The 20,030-nt window shown below is 46.4% G+C and overlaps 1 protein-coding gene across 2 annotated transcripts; it reads right to left on the reverse strand.

The window, feature by feature from the left end:
• Window positions 1–106: 106 nt before the first annotated feature.
• Window positions 107–9,539, reverse strand: POLR2I (RNA polymerase II subunit I). Of its 2 annotated transcripts, XM_040405809.1 has the most exons (8): window positions 9,410–9,539; window positions 6,024–6,078; window positions 4,969–5,007; window positions 4,365–4,430; window positions 3,756–3,829; window positions 3,275–3,349; window positions 2,845–2,896; window positions 107–253 (listed from the first exon to the last, which is right to left on the reverse strand). In XM_040405809.1, exons 1-8 carry the CDS (start codon window positions 9,493–9,495, stop codon window positions 191–193), a joined length of 510 nt encoding a protein of 169 aa, XP_040261743.1. In that variant the 5' UTR covers window positions 9,496–9,539; the 3' UTR covers window positions 107–190. The 2 variants fall into 2 exon arrangements, with proteins under 2 accessions (XP_040261743.1, XP_040261744.1); XM_040405810.1 differs by lacking the exons at window positions 4,365–4,430; window positions 4,969–5,007.
• Window positions 9,540–20,030: the final 10,491 nt, after the last annotated feature.

Raw genomic sequence — 20,030 nt, forward strand, 5'->3', positions numbered from 1 at the left:
GCCATGAATTACTACGGGTTTAAAAGACTTTTCTCTCCGCACTTCCAGTGAACTCCTAACAGTAGATCAGCGCTACACCAAACTCAAAAAAGTACTCTGCAAAATGTTAAGTAAAAAATTTATTTATTTAAAAATAGAAAGCTAAAAAACAAAACAATGAACTTCCAGAAAAAAAAATAAAAAAAAAAAATCACTCTGTCCAGCGATGACCGCAGTGAGGTGCAGTACAAACATAATACAGCCTCATGGCATCCTAGAAGAAGAAAAAAAAAGTACTGTTAACTCGAGCTGCTCTATGGCACAACTGTATTAGTCTTCTATAGATGAGAAACAGTTTTATTTAAAAAGGAACACTAAACATAGAAAATACATAAAAAAACTAACAAAAAACAATTGTCTGAATATTCCAGGAATTACTTCCCTAATCTACTGCTTTTCTTTGAATTTTTTTTTTTTTTTTTTACAATTAAAACTGAGAAATATATAAAGAAATAGTCTGTGTGTCCCAGGAAATTACAAATCCCTCCTCCTCCTTGTCTTAGGTCTGACTGTAAGGCTAGTCTCACATCTCCGGTGGGAAGTCCGTCGGGCTGTTCCTGCAGCATTTGTGTCCAACCGATCCTCCACATTCTCTGCCGAAACGCATACAGATCTCCACTGGACCCCATTATACTTAATGTGGCAGGCGGTCATTCCGTCGGCATCGGACAGCACCGGATCCAGAGAATTCCAGGAGGCTGTTCTCTGCCGGAACTCACACCGTAGGTGTGAAACTAGCCTAAAACTAGCTGAAGCAGGAGCCTCCCCCTCTGGCCTGTAGCTTTTCAGCTGCGCCCATTGACTAAAATCAAAAAGATCAAGAGGAAAATAACCCATGTTCTCTGCAGGATTTCTACAAGGTTGTTTGTCAGTCGGCAGGATTTTCTCAATAGTGAGGGCAACATTTTATAATTCATTTCTAGGTTTAGAGTTTCCTTAAATAAAAAAGGTCTTAAACAACTAAAGGCCCTATTACACCAGAAGATCATCGCTAACAAGCTATGAATGCTCGTTAGAGATGATCTGGCAGTGCAATACTGCCGCCGAACAAGCAAGCGCTCATTCATCGTAATCAGAGTCTTTCAACATGTTTAAAAAGAATGGTTTTCTGGCGGCAGATTGTGCTGTGTAATAGTCAGTATGGGGACGAGTGATGGCATGAGAGATTGCTCCTCCACATACTGTGGAGGAGATCGCTGCACATAATAGCAGCGGTCTTCTCCACCAGCGAGCAGGCAATTACCGGAAGGAATGCTTCCCTCCCGACCATCGCCTGCTTCATCTGTCGGTGTAATACAGATTACCAGTTTGATAATTTAAAATGAATTCTGTCAGTGCCAACATAATAGCCCCTTCCCCCCCATATTCCACATGTAACCTCTAGTTATGAATTATACAGCCCTTCTAAATATATGCCAGGTATGGAAGGCAACAAAGCAGATTAAAGGATGGTTGTGTTCCAAGAATACTGGCAACCTCCATTCTACACTTTCCTTTTATGCTGGGTTCACACCTGAGCGTTTTACAGCGTGTTCCTACGCGCTGTAAAACGCTCAACAGGCAAGAACCAATGATTCCCTATGGTCATGGTTCTCACCTGAGCGTTTTACAGCGCGTACGAACACGCTGTAAAAACGCCCTACGCCCCAAGTAGTACAGGAGCTTCTTTGGGGCGTAGTGTCGCGCGTTCCCGTACATAGACTTCCGGGAACGCGCGACAATGGGCGTTTGCTTGTTTGCCGGCCGCGGAAATAATCGCGCATACAGAGCGCTCGTTCAGTACGCTTAGGTGTGAACCCAGCGTTAAACACAAATATATGGGTGTCAATGAGGGGGAGACTATTACTAGCGTTTGACAAGAGTGGCTCTCCCTCTGAAGGACTCGGCGTGACCATGCATTACAAGGCACTCACCGATTCCACGCCAATGTGTAAATAGCTTTACCGCAGTGTTATAGGGGTGGTCTCACTTCAGCAAATGGCATTTATCATGTAGATTAGGTTAATACAAGTCACTAATGTATTGTGATTGTCCATATTGCCTCCTTTGCTGGCTGGATTCATTTTTTCACCACATTATAAACTGCTCGGATCCATGGTTACAACCACCCTATAATCCAGCAGCAGTGGTCATACTTGCACATAATAGGGAAAAGTGCCAGCCTATGTGCACTCCCAGAGGCCGGTGCTTTTTCCTATATTGTGCAAGCATGACCACCACTGATGGATTGCAGGGTGGTCTGTAACCATGGAAATGAGCAGTGTATAATGTGATGGCAAAATGAATCCAGCCAGCAAAGGAGGCAATATGGACAATCACAATACATTAGTGACTTGTATTAACCTAATCTACATGATAAATGCCATTTGCTGAAGTGAGACAACCCCACTGGATAGGGGATTAATGTTGGATTGGTCAGGATCCAACCACTGATCAAGAAAACAGCCTTGGCTACCAGGTGCAACCAATATAAGCCCCAAATGTCGCTTTGTGTGCAAACTGGTGGCGGATGCAAAATAAAAATCACAGGATAATTCTTTCATTTTCATGCAATAATCTATTACAGTGCCAAACAGGGGTCCCATGTTTAAATGGAGTACTGGTGGACATGCACAACCACTGCTCCGTTCAAACAGGGGACAAGAGACCCCCAACTATTGTGATTGGTGAGGGTCCCCCAACTGATCTAACCCTTGCAGTCAGACGAGACCCACCGATCCACACAGCACAATTTGCAGATCAGTTTAATGATGCAGTATACAAGCAAAAAAATAAAAATAAAAAATGTAAAGTTGTAGAGCGTACCTCAGCTCGCGCACTATGAGACTGGAAGAACACCGCTTCTTTGTGTCCACACCTGTAGCAGAGAAGACACAGGGCTAGAGCATACCAGAGACAAGAACTCACAGCACAGTATGGGAAAACATCAGTCTATGGCTGTATTCCCAAAACACATACACCGGCCGTGTGCTCCCCGCATTGCTGTGCGGACCCATTGACTTTAATAGGTCCACGATCCGCAAGATGCGGCCAAAGATGGGACCACACGGACCATTGTGCTTCCGGATCCATGCCTCTGCACCGCAAAAGATAGGACATGTCTTTGGCTGCATCTTGCAGATTGTGGACCCATTGAGGTAAACTGGTCCGCAACGTGGTGCACATGGCCAGGATCACGGTCCGCAAAACAGACATGGCTGTGTGAATTACACCGTAATTGGATGGCATCGCTTACTTTACGCAGGGATGATCCTCTGTCCGAGGCAGCGTGGGGTCTTGAGACACATCTGCAATGATCTGAGTCAGTTCACTAGGGAACAAAGACATGGAAGTCAGGAATGGAAAAGTGAGACATAAGACCAAAGCTCAAACTGTGGAAAGCAACAACTCAGCACAGCGGTTCATTAACCCATTGACGGAAGGCTAAAGCCTGCTGCAGGGGAAGTGTCTGGCTGGCTGTAGCTACCCATGGGAGCTAGACCAATGGCAACAATCTAATGGATACGAGGAGCGTACGACTCTCCTCAACAGATGTCGGGGGAAAAAGGATTGGGTGCAGAGATAAGACTGCGGCCGAACAGAGCGTGTACATGTGTGGAGGCCTCAGTTAAGCACAACTGAAGACAAGTGTCCGCTAATGTCTTCTACTAGTCGTGAATGGCGGTACAGAACAAGGCGGCAGTGGTGGGTAGAGCAAGCATGTCAGAAATACTCACTCTACTTCATGTGTAATCTTATTCACATATATACAGCTGTTATCCGCCTCTTGCTGGTAGTCACAGTTCCGACACTGATAAGTAAAAAAAAAACAAAAAAAAAAAACAATTAATTAAAATTAAACTGATTAAAGGGTTTAATCCTTCCCTTTAAAGGCTCATGCACACAAAAGTATTTTCTGTCCGTATCCGTTCCTTTTTTGCTGCCCGTAGGCAGAACCCTTCACTGCAACGGATCCGCAAAAAATAAATATGAATGCAATACGGATGCCACACAGACCTCATCCGTATTTTTTGCGGACCGCAAAACACATGTTCGTGTGCATGAGCCCTAAAACCTAGTAGTGGATTCCTGCCTGAAGTTTTTTTATGGAATATTCGGTTCCTAAATGTAACATGAATGAGGACCTGTCATGGGTGTAAACACTGAAAGCCATTTATTATGGTGCCTTATATGAGCCTAACAGCCGGCAGGGTGCCAAGAGGAGGACAACCACATCTCTTCTCCTGAGGTGGAGTCTTCTTCATCGCTCTGACACTGTCAAATCGTCACAGTCAGAGTGGCCTGGTCTAGCAAGATCTAAGCGATGGTATTTCTTGTGCAATCACCTTACTATGCTGGGCCAGGCTGCTCGGATGCCGTCCTCTATAAAGACTGCTCCACCACAGAAGAGATGTGGTTGCTCCCATCTTGGCAAATCACAGTAAGGCCTCATGCACACGGCCGTGCCGGCTTTTGCAGTCCGCAAACCGCGTATCCGCAAAAAAACGGAAGCCACCCATGTTGCCTTCTGCAATTTGCGGAACGGGTGCCAGCAATATAAATGCCTATTCTTGTCCGCAAAGCGGAACGGAGCCATGGATGCGGACAGCACACGGAGTGCTGTCCACATCTTTTGCGGCCCCATTGAAGTGAATGGGCCCGCATCAGAGCCGCCAAAACGGCGGCTTGGATGCGGACCCAAACAACGGTCGTGTGCATGAGGCCTAAATTTGCATGAAGGGAGCCATATCTTGGGAATAGGAGGGAGGGAAGGAGTCGCAGCAACATGAAAAAAGCACAGGAATACTCAGGGGATCGGAGGAAATTATGTAAGGTAAGCAGTTTAAGGTTTACTTTCTATATAGCCTTGTAGCATATGTGTAAATCCTTCACCTAGCTGGTGGGGCAACTGACATGAATCCATCAAAGCTCTGCTACAGTTTCTGATTACTTCCCCTCTCTCTGTCTTTGAAATAGCAGTAGGACGTTCTAGAAAATGAATGTGGAGATGGATTTCAAGGAGGACTTGCTCACACAGTCTGTAGATAGGGAGGAAAGTATACACAAGGCAGGGGGAAGACAGCACCCTGGACACACAGATCTCACATCAGAAAAATCTGAAACTAGGAGCAAGTTGTAAATGAATATCAGGGGGTCTGAAAAGGCATCTGTGTTGGTCCCATGGTCATATGTACCCGCATTGCTGATTTTTTTTTTTAGTTTTAATATATGCAAATGAGCCTCTAGGAGCAACGAGGGAGTTGGCATTACACCTAGAGGCTCTACTCTCTCTGCAACTGCTGAGCTCTCTGTACTTTGATTAAAGGGCAGGTGCGATGACGTTTACACTGCCTGGTCCTGTCAAAGTGCAGAGGGTGTGGGAGTTGCAGAGAGAGCAGAGCCTCTAGGTGTAATGCCAACGCCCCCATCATCTCTCTCAGCAATGCAGATACATATGAACATGGGACCAACACAGATCTCTTCAGCTGCCAAGTGCACATGTAACAGGTCAGCCGGGGTCATAGGGACAAATCTGCTGACAGATGGCCTTTAAAACAGAAGTTTACATCCTGAGAGCGGAGCAGCTGAGGTTGGGAAAAATATATATATATATATTTTAATAAAAATAAAATAAAAAAAGGAGATGGAAGCCAGCATCGGGAATCAGGTAAGTACGCTTCCCTTCACAGGTCTGCCCAAGAGGGGTTGCCAAAACCCACCCCAAAGTTGCACAACCCCTTTAAAACTTCTAAAAAGAATAGCAACTTATACATGTCCTGGAGGGTTTCAGAACTAAAGGTATGTGTGCTCAGAGCTAGGAAACCCCCCTCCATAAGCAGAATACTCCATGCAGAACCCACTGCGAGGGAAGTATCTAGCTGGCTGCGGACCTCCTCTGGGGAGAGGAGAGCTGGATCCATAGTGATCACCTGAGACAATCCCATAAATCCCACCCTGGAGCTGTGGTAGGTGGCATGTTATTATCAGCACATTACAGAACTTACTGCATAGAGGAGAATCCGATTCTCTTTGTCTTCTTTAGGATACAACATGTTGTTGCTTTAAAGACAAATAATACAAATATTAGATTTAATAACACAAATCACTTTATTACGGCAAAAACAAACATAACCTGCAGGAGACTCTAAAGCTGCACAAGAAATCTCAGCCGAAAGGTGTTCCAGGGGGATAAGGGGCGTCCGGCCACCGGCTTCTCTCCGTTCACTACACTTGCTCATATGAGCGCTGCGTTCCCATCACATTTTATCAGATCCGTTAAACCGATGCCAACTGAAGGACTCCAATGTTAAAATTAAAGGGTTTGTCCAGGTTCAGAGCTGAACCCGAACATATCCCCATCTTCACCCCCCTGATATGAGCATGCGCCGATTCTCTCATTTGCCCTGCGCTGTATCGCGCAGCGCAAAGGCAATTTTAGGAGATCCGGTGACGTACCGGGCTCTCCATAGCGACTGCTAGGTGGAGGTTTCCGCCCAGCAGTGATGGCAACGCTGCTGGGCAGACGTGTGCCAAAGTGAACAAAGAAGCGCGTGCCCTGCGCGATACAGCGCATGGAAAGGGAGAGCATTGCAGCATGAAACGCTCATATCAGAGAGGCGAAGATTGGGATATGTCCGGGTTCGGAGCTGAACCCCTTTAAAAAAATTAAAATAAAACCCTCACACATGCACTGCTGGTTGCAACCCAAGGCAGGCATCCCGTGCTGAATATACCGTGCATGATCCTGCAGTCACAGACAAGTAAAAAATACGGCTCTCATCTGCCCCTTCTCTGCTGTGAGCACGGAAAATACCGCACCTGGATGCGGATAACTTGAAATCCAAACAAAAAAGCGAAAGTCCAGCTCAGTCTCACAAAGGTTCAACGGTACTTTTTCTGCACGGTTAAAAATACATCTAGTACAACCAGTCTTTGTCTACGTGTTTCGGGCTACCAGGTATGCAAGCCCCAGTATCTCGGATAACCCCTTTAAGGCCCCATTCACACCACGGTCGGGCAGCAATGCCCATGTTGCAGACCACAAACAGCGGGTCCACAAAACAAGGGCACCGACCGTGCGAACTACGCATGACGCTGTGGACCCATTCAAGTCAGTGCACGCGTTTTTGTGGACCCCGTTGTGTGCAGTCCGCAAAACGGGCTCAGCGGCCCTACGGTCGTGTTATTGCAGCCGAACTGGTAAAGGCAGCGAGGCGCTGATGAGGAGAACTGCCTGACCCGGCACCGTTAAAGCGTTCTTAGGTAGGGCTAATTCTGACGACCGGGAGGTGCCCACAATGGGAGGCCCAACCGCAGTTTTAAGAAAGTGAACTTAAAGGGGTCGTCTCACTTCAGCAAACAGCATTTATCATGTAGAGAAAGCTAACACAAGGCACTTCCTAATGTATCGTCATTGTCCATATTGCTTCCTTTGCTGGCTGGATTCATTTTTCCCATCACAGTATATACTGCTCGTTTCCATGGTTACGACCACCATGTAATCCAGTACTGGCGGTCATGCTTGCACACTATAGGAAAATGCACCAGCCCATTGCGCGTTCCCATGGTCCCAGGCACCAGAAAGGCCGGCACGTTTTCTATAGTGTGCAGGCATGACCACCGCTACTGGACTGCAGGGTGGTCGTAACCATGTGATAGAAAAATTCATGAAGCCGGCAAAGGAAGCAATATGGACAATCACAATACATTAGTAAGTGCCTCGTATTAACTTCCTCTACATGATAAAGGCCACTTGCTGAAGGGAGACGACCCCTATAAAAGGTTTGTCCCATTTCAACAACTTATTCCCTACCCACTGGGTATCTGATCAGGAAGGTAGGGGGATCTAACCGGTGGGGCCCCAAACTGATCCCAACGATGGAGACCTGTCCTCCCAGTCTGAATGGAGCAGCAGATGTGTCCGCCACCACATTCACTGTTTGGGTGACCCTTCACACCGTGTTGAGACACAATTTAAATATTTATTTTTCAAATGGTCATTAAGACCAGTAGTTGTCTCTTGGCTGACACGTGTGATAATTTCAAACTAAAACGTAACATTTATTATTCCTATAAATAAAAAAGAAGAACCACTATAATACGCTAACATTTAAAATTTTCAGCTATGCCTGCTGTATGGATAATGATTATTATTCTTATTGTGGAGCCCTTTAGATAGGTGTGGAGGTGCTACTGACCGCTCTGCTCCCCTGTTTGCTACTAGGCTGCTTTATATTTAGCAGCCTCTGCAGCTGAATGTTAAAGCTAGCTCTGTTCCTGCACAGTGCTAAGTCTTAGCACGGTAGCTTAGCACTCACTCTACACTGTCTGACTATCTAGCTACCACTACTTTATCAATTGTACATTCTAAATCGCAGGCACACACTGTTTAAAAACCATGCTTTACAGCACTCTGCCCCCCGACATGTTTCGCCAACTCCTTTGGCGTCTTCAGGGGTATGGGCAGTCTGAAGACGCCAAAGGAGTTGGCGAAACATGTCGGGGGGCAGAGTGCTGTAAAGCATGGTTTTTAAACAGTGTGTGCCTGCGATTTAGAATGTACAATTGATAAAGTAGTGGTAGCTAGATAGTCAGACAGTGTAGAGTGAGTGCTAAGCTACCGTGCTAAGACTTAGCACTGTGCAGGAACAGAGCTAGCTTTAACATTCAGCTGCAGAGGCTGCTAAATATAAAGCAGCCTAGTAGCAAACAGGGGAGCAGAGCGGTCAGTAGCACCTCCACACCTATCTAAAGGGCTCCACAATAAGAATAATAATCATTATCCATACAGCAGGCATAGCTGAAAATTTTAAATGTTAGCGTATTATAGTGGTTCTTCTTTTTTATTTATAGGAATAATAAATGTTACGTTTTAGTTTGAAATTATCACACGTGTCAGCCAAGAGACAACTACTGGTCTTAATGACCATTTGAAAAATAAATACGCCACCACATTCAACTCTTTGGGATTGCCAGAGATGGGCGAGGAGCAACACACATGGGCGACCATCCGAACGGGGGCGGCTCAGGCTGAGACGTTGGACCCCCTGCCGATCCTTACCCTGTGGATAGAGGATAAGTTGTGGTAATGGGTCACATATGACTACGACGCAGTAAATTTGGGTCACGCACCATAATATAGTCCATACAATTCAGAATGAATTTGCCCCTTTTATTTTGAAGAGGTGACCCCAGAGCAGCATATCCCTCCATGTAATAAACGCTGGAAACATGGGAACAGGATCCAGCTTGTGCGGCTGTCACCTCTCTTAGGCCCTGTTCACACTAGTGTCGCAGGCTCCTGACAGTCACGTGAGCTCTGTTTCACTAGCCCTGACAGCTGAGACTTGTAGTTCTACCCCGGTCATGTGTGACCATCACTTCTCCTCACCATTCCTGACAGAACCGGATCCCCACGAAGCCCTGCTCGTAAGTACCGTCCGCCTCCATCCGCTGATCCGGAAACACTGGAAACATGACTGCCCCGGACGTTGCGCGCGCTCCCGGCCTCGCCAACCACAGCCGAAAGATCCCTCTCAGCACAGTAAACACGCCCAGTTTTAGGTATGCAAATATATACCAATGATCACACGCCCAGTCGGGTGACGTAACGACACGCCCACTTGTGCCTTTGCTGGAAAGTTGGCGAGAATTCTTGAGGCTCTGATTTGTGTCGCCATAACGTAGACTGGGGCGGCCATTTTGTTGGCAGGATGATGTTGTTGGAGGTGTTATGTTTCACAAAATGTCTGGGGGTCTCTTCTGGAGGGACAGTCTTAACTTTTTTGTCTGGAAAATGAATCTATCACCCTCAGTTTTTGTTTTTCCCTATTTGAGAACGGGTTAAATGATTTTCTTAAAGGGAGTCTGTCATCAAAGTTTCACCTTTTTAACCCTTCCCATAGCTTTCTAGCAGCCTTACAGTTAATAAAAACGTTACCTTTATGAGCAATCCTGGAGTTGGTAAGTACGACTATCTGGTTACAACCAACAAGCCTTTCAGAAAAAAAACATGAAAAGGGAGAAGCGTCACCTGGGCGGCTCCCCGCCAGCTTTTTCCCGCCCAGTTGGTTTGATTGACTGGTCTTCCAGCTATAATCTGGCATAGAATTTTGTTATCATTTACTCCGATTTTCTCCGACAGCTCAAGAAGTCTTACAGGCAGTGCACCCTGGGGAAGTGTACGCAAACGAGCTCTCCTCAAGAAGACGGAAAACTGTCTCTCTTTCATTGGATAACACCTTTAAGGCTATGGTCACACGGGAAAAACACACAGCAGGAAACTGACGGATCAGTAGCAAGATCAGAGGTCGAAAACAGGTCGTTTTCGGTTGTGATTTTGTAATTAGGTGGCAATTTTAGAAGAGTTTTTGACAAGCCTTTTAGAAGAGTTTTTGAGTGAGATGTTTCTGCTTCTCCATTGACTTCCATGGTATCCCACAATCCAAACCACTTTCTAGAAGTAAAATGTCACTTCTGTAGCGTCTTCCAAGTCCGCTGCTGGAAAAACCTCTCCCTTCTGTACAAAGTGTTCATTTTGTGGATTTTTTATTTTTTTTTGCATTGAAGTCAAGGGGAAACTGTTGCTGGCATTTTGAATGTGGAATACGCCCATTGAATCAGCGGCAGATTTTGCCCGTGTGAACATACCGTAATCTAATTGTTATTTTGGATTTTTTTCCAAATGTATGCAGGAACCAGAACCCTCCTGTAGGTGGCACTGCAGACTGCGGATGTCCATTGTTTAATTTACCATTTAAATTTTTATTATTGTCATTATATATTTTAAGAGCCATTAATTCCCGGGCGCCTGTAGATATGAAAAGGGGTTTATATCTCTAATATGGTACAAAAACCAGTACTATAACCATGAACTAACTTAGACAGACTGGTACAGAGGCGCAGAGGACCCTGCCCATGTTGGCTTACCATCCACATCTAAATAAAATGTCATCTTTGTATAATAATAATAATAATAATAATAAAAAAGAAAAAAGTTGTGCATTTTCTAAAATACTGCACTTAGTGTTTTGTTTATGTCTACTATTTCTCAGATTGTTGTCAGTGAATGGAAACATTTTGTGCTTAGCTATACTAAAAACACATTGTTAATGTCTGAATTTTGTGGATATATGATGTCCTATCCTCGGATCCGGTTGTATTATCTTTAACATTGAAAGTCAATGGGGGACAAAACCGTTTTCTTTTGTGTCAGAGTTAAATGGATCCGTCCCCATCGACTTGCATTGTGGGTTATGCCGGATCCGTTCAGCTCTGCATCCCATGACGGAAAAAAAAAAAAAAAAAAAACGCAGCATGCTGCGGTTTTCTCTCCAGTCTGGGAACACAACTAAATGGAACGGAATGCATTTTGGAGCGCTCCGTTCTGTTCAGTTCAGTTTTGTCCCCATTGACAATGAATGGGGACAAAACGGAAGTTTTTTTTCCCAGTATTGAGACCCTAGGATGGATCTCAATACCGGAAAATAGAAGCGCTAGTGTGAAAGTAGCCTTACACAGGCAGATATTCTACCCATCAACAAGTGCCAATTGATAATCATTATTAATATTTATTTGAAAGCCTGTTAAATCCACGGCGCTGTACATCAATATAAAATACAATAAACAAGAAACTATTAACAGACTGGTACAGAGAGGAGAGGACCCTGCCTGCCGGACTTTACAATCTAAAAGACGTGTGTGGGGATGAATGATCACAACTGTTGGCGCGATCATTCATCCCCATACAGGTTGCTTATATTATTGGCAGCACATCCGTTTTCGCTGCCATCAGAGGAGCATTTTCATGCTGGCATCAATGATCCAATCTCCCAATAAATGGGCGACTGATCGGTGTGACCCCTCTCGCCTTCCATGACCGCCCACTTGTGGGCGGGGATCACATAAGCCCCACCCATTTTTCAGCCTAGGACAGCCCAAATTGCCGGGACCGTCTCTAAAATTAGAACCAGTCCTTTCAAATTTGGGACCGTTGGCAACTATGCATCATGCAGAACCATTCCTTTAGATGAGTAACGCGTTTTGCATCCTCAGCTTGCCCACTTGTATATGACAGCGCGGAGCACGCCCGCTGCAAAAGTATTAGAATAGGCCAAAGTGCTCTCTTATCCTTCATATCCAACCGCGTATAATTTTCTGATTTCCACATTCTAGTAAATTGCCTGATGAACTGACATCCCAGTTGCAGTCGTTCTTACATTGCAGCACTCAGGAGGGGAGATCCTAAAGGAGAGATCGGGAGGCTCTGCTGCATACGGCAGGTCATACACGTCTAGGCAGGGGCGTACACAGATCCCGTAGCAAAGCTGAGTATGGACCACCCTGCCCCACCCAGTATGCATGCATCAGTCAGTCAATTCTAAAGAATTCACTCTTTTCTTAATGAAGTGGAAGATATTTTAATTGAATACAAACTAATAAAAATGCCTTTGACCCTAACCCCGTTATGTGGGTAACATGTGCTTCAAAATGATGGCGCTCATTCTGAACAACTGGCAAAAATACATTGATGAATTTCCTGCTTCTATTACAAAGTCGGTTGCCTGTAGCCACCACTAGGGGGAGCTCTGTGCATAGGAATTTATGCCATTACCCTGGAAGCTGTAATCATTTCTTTGCAATGAGCTCCCCCTAGTGGCTGATGCTGTGTTTTCATGCTGGGAAGAGGAGAACAAGTTGCTGGTGCTGGGCTTGGGTGTGTGTATTTTGCAATGCAAGTGTATCTAAAAAATGATTCATAAGGCTGTTGACTAGGATGAGGCATTAAAGGGGTTTCCCGGGCTTCGACTAAATTGTAGCTTGCAGACAACATGTTGAAGGAAGATCGTTTCACCACTACTTACCTTTTGGTTGCACTGCCAATTCCACAATCTGGGCTATGCTCATGTGGCCGCCTGACTAGCTGTCCTCCGGGGTCTTCCTGTTCAGCTGCATAATCTCCATGTATGAAAAGGAGGATAAAGGAGCAGATACAGAGCTGGCAGCCAGAGTGAGGTGGCCACGTGACCACAGCCCGTTATCCAATCAGTGCTGCTAGTTTCAGACTGTGCAGGGACACATCCCCAACTGGTAACAGCCATCTGGACCTTTATAGCAAACTTAACTTCCTGCAGGAATAATAGAGGAATTCGTGTAAATGCTCCTAAATTGTTATTACATGGGGAATGCAAGTAGTGTCAGGAGAGATGAGAGGTCCTCTTTAAATGGGTTAGAATGGACACTATATTCGCAAGGGAGGTAAAAAAAAATCTGATTTAATTGATGCTTACTTTACTATTTGGACTTTTCCCTCATTAAACGTATCTATTGTGCAGTGACTCGGCTGTAATCGGCTTTATCCTATTAATTGCACAACATGATAGAAAATCCCTCCAGGATAAGGCATGGCAGCTCACCGCTTCTGTCATCTGGACGCCGATCTATGGTCCATTATGATCAAATCGATGTACATCAACTAGCTCACAAGTTAGGCCTCTTGCACACGACCGTATGTATTTTGCGGTCCGCCAAAAATACGCATGACATCCGTGCGCATTCCGTATTTTGCGGAACGGAACAGCTGGCCCCTAATAGAACAGTCCTATCCTTGTTTTTAATGCGGACAATAATAGGACATGTTTTATTTTTTTTGTAACATAGTACATAAGGCCGAAAAAAGACATTTGTCCATCCAGTTCGGCCTGTTATCCTGCAAGTTGATCCAGAGGAAGGCAAAAAAAAAACAGTGAAGTAGAAGCCAATTTTCCCCACTTTAGGGGAATAAAAAATTCCTTCCCGACTCCAATCAGACAATCAGAATAACTCTCTGGATCAACGACCCCTCTCTAGTAGCTATAGCCTGTAATATTATTACACTCCAGAAATACATCCAGGCCCCTCTTGAATTCCTTTATTGTACTCACCATCACCACCTCCTCAGACAGAGAGTTCCATAGTCCCACTGCTCTTACCGTAAAGAATCCTCTTCTATGTTTGTGTACAAACCTTCTTTCCTCCAGACGCAGAGGATGTCCCCTCGTCACAGTCCTGGGAATAAACAGATGATGGGAGTGATCTCTGTACTGACCCCTGATATATTTATACATAGTTATTAGATCTCCCCTCAGTCGTCTTTTTTCTAAAGTGAATAACTTTAATGTTGATCATCCTTCAGGGTACTGTAGTCCCTCCATTCCAGTTATTACTTTAGTTGCCCTCCTCTGGACCGTCTCCAGCTCTGCTATGTCTGCCTTGTTCACAGGAGCCCAGAACTGTACACAGTACTCCATGTGTGGTCTGACTACCGATATGTAAAGTGGTAGGACTATGTTCTCATCACGGTCATCTATGCCCCTTTTGATGCAACCCATTATCTTATTGGCCTTGGCAGCAGCTGCCTGACACTGGATTTTACTGCTTAGTTTGCTGTTTATTAAAATTCCTAGATCCTTTTCCATGTCAGTGTTACCAAGTGTTTTACCATTTAGTATGTACGGGTGACTTGCATTATTCCTTCCCATGTGCATAACCTTACATTTGTGCTCGGATCGGCTCATGTAAGAACACACCCTACCTAACTCTACCTACTAGCAGCAGGATTATGCCGGAACTGCTGTAGAAGGGCAGCCTAAAGGGGGCAACCCTAATATGAAGTGCCCTGAGAAAAGGGGGGGGGGGGGTTTGGGAGGGATGTAACGCCGACGTACCGCACCTGTGGCTGTGTGCCTGCAGGTATAAATAGGCTGTAGGGCCCCGCCTCCCCTCTCTCACAAACACGGCAATTTACATTGCCTAACACTTGTGCTCGGATCGGCTCATGTAAGAACACACCCTACCTAACTCAACCGACTAGCAGCAGGATTATGCCGGAACTGCTGTAGAAGGGCAGCCTAAAGGGGCCAAAAATAACAGACCATAGATATAGCAAAATGTATATCCATGACACATAATTACATGACTAAAACACGAAAGGCAAGTGACAGTTCACTGTGAGGATCTGGAACATAACAAGTATAGCGAGCAGAATTCCATCAACCCAGTTTTTTTTTTTAAATCAGATCATTTTTTATTAAACATTTTACAATATAAATACACGTTTTAACATATCCCATACAAAAAACCCAGTTTTTTAAATGACATGAACCGGTACGCTATGTTCAGAAGAATCCGAAGCTGCGCCGATACGAAACGAATGACCTGCAATTAACAAAAGGTTAGTTCCTGAATTGGCCAGCAATATGCGGATAAACCACAGGAACGTTTGAATATTCAAAGGTGCAGCCCCCAACCTAAACAAGAAGGAAACCTCCGGCTCAGCCTCGATAAACTACAACCATTCATGCAATACCTTCACCGTGCGCCACTTATTACCGGTGGTAAAATACTAGACCCCTACCGGTTCCCCCGGCCGGGGCGTCGTGCAAGCTTCTAAGGTAAGGATATAGCAAGAGCTACTGCAGCGCGACTGACTCTTCCGAAAGTAATTTATAGATGTAGTGGCAAAGGTAAACTCACCCGGCCTGAGGAACCCATAGAAAGCCAAGTACATGGCTGTTTTAATTAGTAAGCTATGCCGACCAAATGGTTTATTCTGCAACATGACTGATAAAGACCTAACCATGCTGCCAGAAAAGGCTGCCGAGTGGGTCGTTTTTTAACAGACTCCTTCTGAATACCCTTCAATAACACCATAACGGGATGGGCTGAGAACAGAGACGGTTGATCAGGATACTGTTGAATACCAGCGAGGTACAGTTTAATAGTGCTACGGGCCAAGTGTAGATGAGAGTGGCAAAAGGCAACAAATGCGAGTAGGTAAGTTATTGGCCCTTGTGCCGCAGGCGGGTAGGTATGCTTAATTACTAAACAAGTGCCAGACCGTCTTATATGTCCTAAGGGTATTAGTGGACAATGATTTAAAGGGTTTCTACCACCAGAAATACCGTTATGTAGCTGACTGATATAGCGATGCGCTAATGTCAGCACTACATAACAGTATGTTTCTAACATTAGTCCCTGCAGACATTTTTGCTAAAAAAGCACTTTTATTATATGCTAATGAGCCTCTAGGTGCTATGTGGGCGTAAAATCAGCACCTAGAGGCAGCCTCCATCTACTCACCCTTTATTCCGCCCAGGTCCCCTGTTCTGCCCGCCCGCTCCTCTTGATTGATGTGACGGTTCGCAGCAGTGTTGACAAAATCCCGCGCCTGCGCCGTTCACTTCTGTCTTTGGCGCAGGCGCAGTGAGTGAAGGCCGCTCTCCTGATGCCGGCTTCCTCACTGTGACGTAGTCAGCGCAGGCGCAGTGAGGAATCCGGCACCAGGATCGCATCATTCACTCACTGCGCCGAAGACAGAAGTGAACGGCATAGGCGCGGGATTTCGGCAGCGATGCGGCGGACCGTGCCATCAATCAAGAGGAGCTGGGCGGGCACAACACTGGACCTGGGCAGGATAATGGGTGAGTGGACGGAGCCTCTAGGTGCTGATTTTACGCCCACATAGCACCTAGAGGCTCATTAGCATATAATAAAAGTGCTTTTTTAGCAAAAACGGCTGCAGGGACTAACGTTAGAAACATACTGTTATGTAGTGCTGACATTGGCGCATCGCTATATCAGTCAGCTACATAACGGTATTTCTGGTGGTAGAAAGCCTTTAACGATAAGGATTCAGGCTACACCGAGATGTGCCACTAATCCATCAGCAACTGGAAATGACGAGGAGTTGGTGTCGGCAAACGATCTGCGCCCGGAAAACCTGAAAAGAGAGTTGAAGATTATGCCGGGATAGAGCATCCGCTGCGACATAACACTGCCCACTAATACGTGTGAAAATGAAGTGAAAATTATGTTATAAAGACAGCCAAACGAACCTCCTCACAAAGGACATCTGTTTCGAACTAGATCTACCCTACATAAGGATGTCAGCCACTTTTTTTTTATTTATTTTTATTTTATTCTTCGTTTTTATATTTAACTGACTTTACCCAGGGCCTACTTGTGACCTCTTTAAAGAACCCGTGCTGGGGGGCGGAGCTTGCCGATGGCGGAGTGAGCAGCACACGGCCTGCGCTCCTGACCACCACCGACTCAATAATTCCCACCATAGCGCAAAGCTGAACGCTGATCCTAACATGGTCCGCAGGAGAGGTCCCTCTTCCACCCCAGCACCTGTGGCACATGAGCCGGGCGATATATCGCGCTTCTTCGGTCCCTCCAGCCAGTCGGGGGCCTCAGGCGCGGGATCCGCAACTTCCATGATGGCGGAGGCAGTACAAGATTCCGGCGCCTCGCCACCGGTGACCAGAGGGAAGTCGGCAGTCTCCAGCGCACATGTCCAAGAGGACACATACACCGGAGGACTCCCTGTCACCTATGCAGCAGCGGTGAGCCCAGCATTTATGGCGGCATCCTCCACCTTATCTAGAAGCCCTGCTGAGTCTCCGGTTCCACAGCGCAGCCTACGTGGCTCCCCAGCCCTGTCGGCCTCCTCAGGCAGATCTCTCCCTCTGCCAACCCAGCTGGATGACTGGGACCGGAAACAGCACCTTAAATCTCTCCCTACCGCCGCTGAAGTGGGGGCCCTGTTAAGCAAAATGGAGGCATCCCATAAGCAGGTGTAGTGTACGGGGACTGTAATGCCCGTCACTAGAAAAGTGTCACTTGGTGTGCTGTCGTCCCCCCTTAATTATGGGGAAGTTGGTATATGTCATCTTTATAAAATGTCATGTAATGCAATGCTATGTAATTCCCTGTTACTGTGAAACCTGCATGTACAGGCCTGCTAGGGGTGTCATTCCAGCTCTTAGTCAGTAGAGGGAGCTAGAGAGCCCTAGTTTATATAAGGCCCAGTCAGGGAAGTGAAAGGCAGACGGAGTCTAGTGTCTGTAATCTACAGTTGGAGATTAGACAATGTCAGAAACCAGTCCAGGCCTGAAGCCTGCGGTCCAGGAGAAGATTTCCTCCTGAATTCCCATATGCAGAAACAGGAATATCTTAGCTAAAGAGCCTGAGGAAGCAGAGAGAGAGACAGAGGCAAAAACTCAAGAAAGCAAGAGGTACTCAAGATAACAGAGGAGGTACTTTATGAAGCTAGAACCAAGGATATATGCCAGAGCTAGGCTATTGGGCCTTGGGGAAGATATGCTACATTCCAGGATCAGTCAGAAATAGAGTGCAAGCTCCTGTACTGCAAGTCCTGTGTTTAACACTCTGTAATCACCTTGCTCAATCTGTATTGCCTGCATCAACCGTATTGCAAAATCGACTGTATGCCAAGGAACTGCGATTCCATTATTGTCTCTGCATGAAAACTACTAAAGTTGGAGTTCTTTTTTAATACCACGTGTTCCTCAAGTTATTCCTGCTATCAGCAAACGGCGTGCCACCGTTTAACTGGCACTGGCGTCACGAACAATTTGCTACCATCACCTGCCATTGCAGAGAGTCAGCCGTCTCAGGTTAGTGTCATTGCACTACTACACCCAGAAACACTATTAAACACAACTTGAGTACGCTGCACCTCTCTTTTGGCATCACGAACAGGATACGCACGCTTTATAGTGCAAGAAGCGTGAACTTTGTGCCTTATACAGTTGCCCTGTGACCAAAGTGACAAATTGCCTGTTTATTTAAAGTGGACTTTGTGGACTGAAAATCTGTGTTGCGCTACCAAGAGGAAGAAAATCGCCACATTGGAGTGTGGTTTTGTGGACTTTTTACATTCCTGCTTGCTGTCAGTGAATAGACAGCGTTTATACCCAAAGATGGCTGCTGGGCTTGCTGAAATAGCTGCTGCGTCATCTTCATCCCGAAAAGGCGGGAAAAATTGGCGCCTTTCTGAGGAAATAGCGGGAAGGAGTTCAAGGTCAGGCGCCACTGCTTATCTGGACATTTGCATGTCTGCCAGCATGGACACCGCCTTCCATATACTGGAATACCTGGGGGGGGCGGCCTCCCAGTGCAATGGGAGGAGCTGGCTGCTTTAATTGACGCGACCCTATCGCTCTCCTCAGAAGGATCGAGCATGTTGGAAAGTGAACAGAGCGTTGCTGCAATGTCCGCACCTGAAATTGCAAAGATGTCTGATGTTGGTGTAGAGCCAGAGGAGGCTCCACCGGCCTACTCTCCGGGACCGGAGCAACCCGCCTGCCGCCCAAGGGAGAAAGAACCCGAGCCCTACTATGGCTCGTGGAGAGACTTTTTTTAACCCTCGTTCAAATGGTCCTCACTAATGGCGGAGATCCGGGAGGCCGCCATAAAGCGGAATACAAAGACCAAAATCTTTTATGAGGAATTAACCAAGACCATTCATGAAAAGCACACTCACACCCAACCCCGCCTGGAAAGGAGAAAGGGAGTGGTGGTGTCATTTGACAAAACCCGTGGCTATGGGTTTATCCAAGACTATCTGACTGGCAGAGACCTATACGTGAATAGAAGGTCTGTCAAAAGAGACTACCTCCCGTCTTATCAGCACAGCCTCCGTGAGGAAGAGGAAGTGGAGTACACCCCTGCCGAGAGCCTACGAGGCCCTTATGCGACTGCCGTGACCCGTCCCAAGCGAGCACCTGAGGACTGGGAGGCAGAAGAAGGAGAAGACTACTCTGGCTGCGAGCGGGAACCTGAACGCTCTCCAGAGCCGGCCCATCACGCCTTCCAGGAGCGGAGCTCCTTCATTGGGCCTAACGTCTTCTGGCAGCCAACCGTGTTGGAGAAATGGGTGAGCCCCTATCCTTCCCCCGAGCTGCCTCGTCGGGAGAAGACCATGCACGAGATGGAGCATTTAAAAGGACTTCAAAATACCTTCAAGAACATCCGGATGGGTCGGAGACCAGACGCATCGCCAGAACCTGCAGAGGCCGAGTCCGCACCATCGGTGACTGTACCTGCGCCGGCGGCGCCAGCAGATGACAGCGACTCTGACACGGGGAGCATCGGTGAGCAGATTGTCCGGCTGGAGGAGAAGTTGCGGGAGCTGCGCAAGATCGCGACCGCCAGGATCCAGACGC

The sequence above is a fragment of the Bufo bufo genome, chromosome 8 (assembly GCF_905171765.1).
Source record: "Bufo bufo chromosome 8, aBufBuf1.1, whole genome shotgun sequence".
Taxonomy (NCBI): domain Eukaryota; kingdom Metazoa; phylum Chordata; class Amphibia; order Anura; family Bufonidae; genus Bufo; species Bufo bufo.